Below are 6,309 nucleotides of genomic sequence, written 5' to 3'. Positions count from 1 at the left end.
GGTCTGGCGTCATGACACCCATTCAACTGCATTTTGTCTCCAAAGTTAGGTATAAGCACATCAAAAGATGTGTTCATTGAAAAATGATTCTCAATGCAACATTCAGTTCTTTCACAAGCTGCCAAGAGCAATGAGCAGGACGAGTGCAAAACCACAAGCACTTCTTGACTTCTGAAAACACCTTCAATGTCAATTTGATACTTTTAGGCCGTGTCTACCAGAGATAAAACTAAAATATCAAGAAATGTGCCAAAAGTGGCCGACGCCTAACACAGCATCAGAATCTAAGAAAAAAAGATTGACGCAAACAATTTCAATCATTTTACAGGAAAAGCCATGAATTTTTTAAAACCATTTATTTTGCCTCTTTCATCAATTATTTTTCCGAGCTTTGGCTATCAATGATTCAATTTAAATGAAAAGTGACAACAAGGCGTATCTTTGGGGGGCTCACACAAACACAATGCAATTACTATTGCTCTGAATTCAAATGTGGTCAATTGCAGTACTCTAAAAATGTAATTGAAACAGTTGAATCATTGTTTCAATTCACATTGCTGCACATAAAAGTTTGGGGGTGCTGATTAGTAACTTAGGGGCCCAGATCGACATGTCCATTTGTAAATTGCGTCGAGCCTTTTGTTTTAATGAATCCAAGTTTGCTTGAAACAAACCCGGGTGTTGTTGCACATTGGTTTCTTGGTTCTTTGGATTGGTTTATTTGGTTTGAACGTAATTTCTAGTATCCATAGTAGACAAGGGGAGCCTGAGCAGCCGCCAGAGGGTAGCCGGGGTAATAAGCTCCCTGCAAGGGTACAGAATATCCTGATTGATAGGCAGCATTGTAAGTGCCCACGGGAATAGCCTCCGGAATGGGTTCAGGGAGGGGATCCACGGGTTGAATGGGAGTCACGGGAAGCACGGGCACTTGTTGTTGAATTGTCTTTTCGAAGGGTGAAATTTTATATTTTTTACTCTTAGGTCCTTGAAATTTATCATAAATATTTTAAATGGAAGAATGACGAAATTTCGTCTGAATCAAATTATTTTTTACATCAACACCATCAGTCTTTTAACAAATTGTCATCCGAAAATGCAGGTTCAATAAATTTTACAACACATCCGAAATTGTAATTTTGTAACACATCTTGAAGCAATAGTAAAATATTTTAAGGTTTCAAGTTATAGGACATAATATGAAATAAAAAAAACCATCACAGTTTAATTTGAAAGTAAGTACTTGCAATTTGGTATTCAAAACTTCTTCATAAATAAAATACCAGTGGAGAAATCTAAAATTCAGTTGACACTTTGCCATTTACAAAATAAACTCTTAGTGCCTAATTGTCGTAATTCAAAATTTTAAATGCATTCGCTAATGCTTTGAGGACTGGGTTTTTTTAGGATTGTGAAATATCTAACCGTAGCATTGAAAAGTGAACTGAAACTGAAAAACCTAGGGCGAATTTATACAGGGATGGAAAACCAAGATTGAATCCGGTTTGAGGATGGAAGTAGGCGTAGTGCTGGGACGAGTTTTTCGCAATATGAGTCTTTTTGTTCGACTTAAGTACAGAGAAAGATTGGAATCCTCTGCTGGACTCAAGTCTTTTGCCGAACTTCCCCCAACACTACTCCAACTTCGATCCTCAAACCGGATTCATTCTTGTTGAAACGAGACAACGAAAATCACCAAAGTTTATTTCATTTTGGATTAATCATAGACATCAATCTGAGTCCCAAATAAATCCAGAAGCTATATTTTTCACGTCAAATCATACAAAAAATCATACTGATTCCATATTAGGTATATGATGTTTTCAACGAACGGCATTAGGCCTACCGTGTTAAGGAAGGGTGGGCCTACGTGCTGACAAAATATCAAAATTCCTCTGTAACTCAAAATTTTCGACTTTTTAGTAATTTGGTTAATATGGCGGTATACCTTTTATTCCTGAGAAGGTTTTTCAGGTGGATGAAAACTAGCTTGCTTTTAAACGATGTATGGTGATAAAATATCAATCACCAACATCAAAAGTCCAATTAAAAACAATCGGAATCGTTCTTAGCTGATGTAGTTAAACAAATATGCAGACAGTATAATCTTTAAGTAACAATTTGCCCTTTTTTAAACTGTACACTCATCTGCGCATCTTATTGCGTCCCAATTAGAACGTATCACGGCTCCCTGAAGCAACGAACGAAAAATTAGTTCTTCTGAAATGGACGGACATTCTTAATCTAGTGGACAAGTAATTGTGCTATATCGTATTTTTGAGCCTTGTAGTGGAATGAATACCATTTTGGAAGCTTCAATCACTTCGTTAATGGTATTTTGGTCTGTTTGCAATATCTTAGCAACAAGACGTAGTCCGAGACCCTCGCCAAACACGAAAGCTTAAGCCGTCAAATCGTATCAAATTTAATGAGACAAATTAATGCAGAAGTGATAATGTATCTTATTAAAGCAAAAACAACGTTGAAAGATCAAGGTCAAGATGCAAATCATAATTGATCAATGCGTGTTTAGTCTCTTGAGTATTCCAAGTGACCTTTAATTGATCAACGAGTTGCCAAGAGTGTTTCCAAACATATGGGCCTTTATTTCGAAGTTGGTCCTCTTCCGCATACGCAGATCATCTGAACAATGTGTCACTTAAGGACTGGACTTTGAGAAATCTTTATATCTCTCAGAAAATCAAACTTCCATAAGAGGGAGATTCAGAATCTGTGTTTGTTGAAGTACGCGTACTAGTCACAGTTAAGTCCTAGGTCCGAATCATTATTGAAAAATTCTAGTCAAAAGGGCAAGTCAATTTAGAACAGCCTGGAACCATCAAAAAATCACCGGTCAAAAACGCGACAGCTAATGGGCGAAATTTGAACCACAGAGTTGCGGCTAGTTTAAACTANTAATGGGCGAAATTTGAACCACAGAGTTGCGGCTAGTTTAAACTAGTGGCGGGTCAGATATGTATTTGGTGACACTTAAGGGTGATTACTTTGCATTTCTAAAGCTGTTCTTGTACACTTACCATTTGGCGATAAACCTCATTAAGACCTGGTCTAAAACCCTTATTAACTTGGATAGGTATTACTCCGCGAAAAACACGAACTCAAATCAAAAGTTTTTGCTCCAATTTTCCAAACTTGCAAAGGTGTGAAGTATGAAAATACATCGATGATTTTAATGATGATTCAGAATGATCTTGCAAGGGGCTATGATTGAAGAAAGAAATGTGTATAAATTCTTACTTCTTCCCATTATTCACATTATGCTCCAAAAGTCGTAAAAATAACTACGTATGTGAAGTGCAAGTATGATTTTGACGCTTAATCCCAGAAGTATTGTGCCTTGTTTTTTGAAGAAACAAGGCTGCATCTTTGTAGGATGGGATAGGATGTAAAACGACCGTGGAACCTCATAGGCCATATGGGCCAAAAGTTGTGAGTCCTTTTCTTTTATTGAATATCCCGCCATGTATCTTATTCCAATAGTACTCGTCTTGCTCCATCACTCCTGCTCGTCATTGTTCTTTAATATATTTCCCATCTCATAACCTAATCACTTATTCATTCACCATTCAATAACATACAGTAATCCTGAATCCAATTCTGCTCTATCCATTTATTTCATTCTTCGACAATCTTCTTGTTTGACATATGGCACCCTTAATTCTTTGGACAAGCGGTATGATATGCCTTTACCAACCACAGGAACACTTTTTTACGTGTATTTCATACAAAATGAATCGTGACACTTATTCACCGCAAAAAGACGCTTTGTTTACGTTAAAAGACAAAGTTGTCTCTCCTGAAGAAATTAACTCTGTTGATTTGTGATGACTGAAGAGATGAGCCTTCCCAACAAGCGTCAAAACTGATGGAAGCCTTCCCGACCAGATAGGCTAAATGTCATCAATTTTGTAATCAAGTGATGGGAAGAGGACTGGTTAAACATTTATTAGGCTTAATATCAAGGCCAAATTCAAGGCCACTTTGGATTTTTTGTGACATTCAATTTCTTCAGCTTTTGCATCTTCAAGTGAGAATTGGAGTCTCTCGTCCATAGAGAATTTCCCGCTCCATTTGGCTACTAGTGTGTCTGTGTCTCTGCGGCACTTTTGGCACAGGACATTGAGTGGGCTGAGTCCGACTTCTCCCGCTGCCCGTGGACCGTATGGTCATATTGTTATTGTTATTCTGACTGGGCACCTCATGGTCCAACGTCAAGTCTGTCTGGCTATATTTATCGGCCGTGGACGTGGACATGGCCGAACCATTGTGATGCACATCCACCTGGCTTCGAGAGTTGCTCGAGGTCTCATGGGCGGGCAAAGGCGGCACAACTCCTCTCTGAGACGTGACTCCAAACGACTCCATGGATCGACTTTTGCGTTTGCATCCATTGGACAACCGTCTTTGGTGGTTGGTTTGAGAACGAATGATGGGCACCATTTCAAACTCGGTGTTGGGCAAGGCCTGATATTTCCCCATGTGCCCATGCTCGATATTCAATCCATTCTTGCTCGTTTTCCTGGGGCTCATGTGTTGAAAATTGATGCTTGAACTTAGATCGTCAGGCTCCTCGCTTTGGCCCAATAACGAGTCGTTATTGAAATCTTCAGGATGATGCTTCATAGGGGTCTCGTCATCATTGAGCTCGAAATAGTGTTTCTCACTCACGGCCAACGAATACTTGCCACAACGCCCACCCGTTTTCAGCCCGAATAAGTGGAGCCAGTTAAAGTATTGTGTCTCGTACAATTGAGGAAGTGCCTCGCCTCCCATAAAGTCCTGATCATCCGATGCCTTGCCTTGGCTCTCTTCATCATGCTCAGAAGAACCTCCTTTAAGAAACTTCTCACAGCAGACACAACGGGGGCAATAGCCCCAAAAGGGATCGGTACAACAATCCCAGATCAGATAGCAACATCGGGTGAAGTAGCAGCATACTAGGAGAAGAATGAATAATACCAACCCCCATAAGAGGAGCTTCCACCAGGCGTCAGTGAGGCTGGTTGACCACGTGAAAGTGTTTTCTTCTGACACAATGAACGTATTGTCTCTCTCAGTTGGAGACGTGCGGAGGATGGGGGTTGTAGGAGTTGCGGGGGTTGACGACACTTCACTCCCCGGGATGACTTGGCCATTTATGAACACAGATGGAGCTTCATAATAGATTGTTTGGTTTGACTTATGATCTTCACTTTCTTCTTCCTCCTTCTCTTCTACTTCGTTGGTTTCAGCCACCACTTGAGTATGGTTATGATTATCATCATAATAATCGTTGTCCACGAAATTGTTGCCTGAGGCTGACAACGAATTTTCGCCATCCTCAGAGCCCGCTTGGGCACAAATCACCACTTGAATGTATCCATGAACGAGACCGAGGAAAACACAAAGGCTCCAAAACCACAATCGTCTTGACGAAGGCATGATGGTTGTTCTGATTTGAAGAGAGAGTATTTTCTTCCTATATTCAACATGCAACCGAATGATCGGAGCGGAGATATTGGTGGGCAGGTTATCTTTCGATTGAAGTCACATCGACCCCAAAAGGTGCGTGACTCGCTTTGGCAACTGAGCTCAGGATAGTTGACAAGGACGAGGACCTTCTTAAAGGAGCACTACATACACACCTGTCCATATAGGGCATGAATTCCTACCTTTGAAACTTTGCGACATGTGTGTACTGAAAGGGCTTAAGATGCCAGGCGATTCCACCACAGATCGTTCGGAAGCCAACAGTGATCTTCAAGTATTCCTCTTTGAAGATGGATGGCATAGAGTTTGAATCTCAATTGCTCACCGAAACATTCCATAGAGGAACGTAGAGCGAGTCACGTTCTCTGGACTCAATTAACGAGAGGTTGGCGTGCGTTCCGAGCATTCAGAGAGTGCACTCAAAAATGAAAGAGCAATGGGCCATCTAGAAATCTCTTTGACGGGGGCCACCCTTTACTTGAATGCAGAAGAATTCTTGAGCAGGCGATCCTCATCATTCCCACATGTGGCATGAAATCTTTATATATGCCCCCTCAGTTCGCTGCATGTCTCAGCAAAAGGAAAAACACTCCCATAAGTTTTGGACAGGCACCAATTTGTTCTATCCTTTTTGCTTCGGAAATGGGCGTTCAGTGTAGAATGGGTTTCAAAAGACCATTCACCTCCCTCCTTCGACCTGAAATCACAAATAGGAATTGCAAAAATGTCATGAGACTCCCTCTCCCATTGTTTACGAACTGACCACCAATTGAAGAACAAGGTCACTAGACAAGTTTAAGAGATTCCAGGGACGATTTGATA

General features: G+C 40.6%; 1 protein-coding gene across 1 annotated transcript; it reads right to left on the bottom strand.

Moving 5' to 3' along the window:
* Positions 1 to 3,608: 3,608 nt before the first annotated feature.
* LOC131877421 (uncharacterized) lies at positions 3,609 to 6,309 on the bottom strand (the record flags this gene model as incomplete). The annotated part of the gene is given in 2 exon segments (XM_059223079.1): positions 3,609 to 6,184; positions 6,251 to 6,309. A coding segment is annotated over 1 exon segment (1,398 nt). The 3' UTR covers positions 3,609 to 4,041.

This window comes from Tigriopus californicus, chromosome 3 (assembly GCF_007210705.1).
Source record: "Tigriopus californicus strain San Diego chromosome 3, Tcal_SD_v2.1, whole genome shotgun sequence".
Taxonomy (NCBI): Eukaryota; Metazoa; Arthropoda; class Copepoda; order Harpacticoida; family Harpacticidae; genus Tigriopus; species Tigriopus californicus.
Note: the sequence above shows the minus strand (reverse complement) of the source record. Positions and strands in the feature narration are given on the sequence as shown.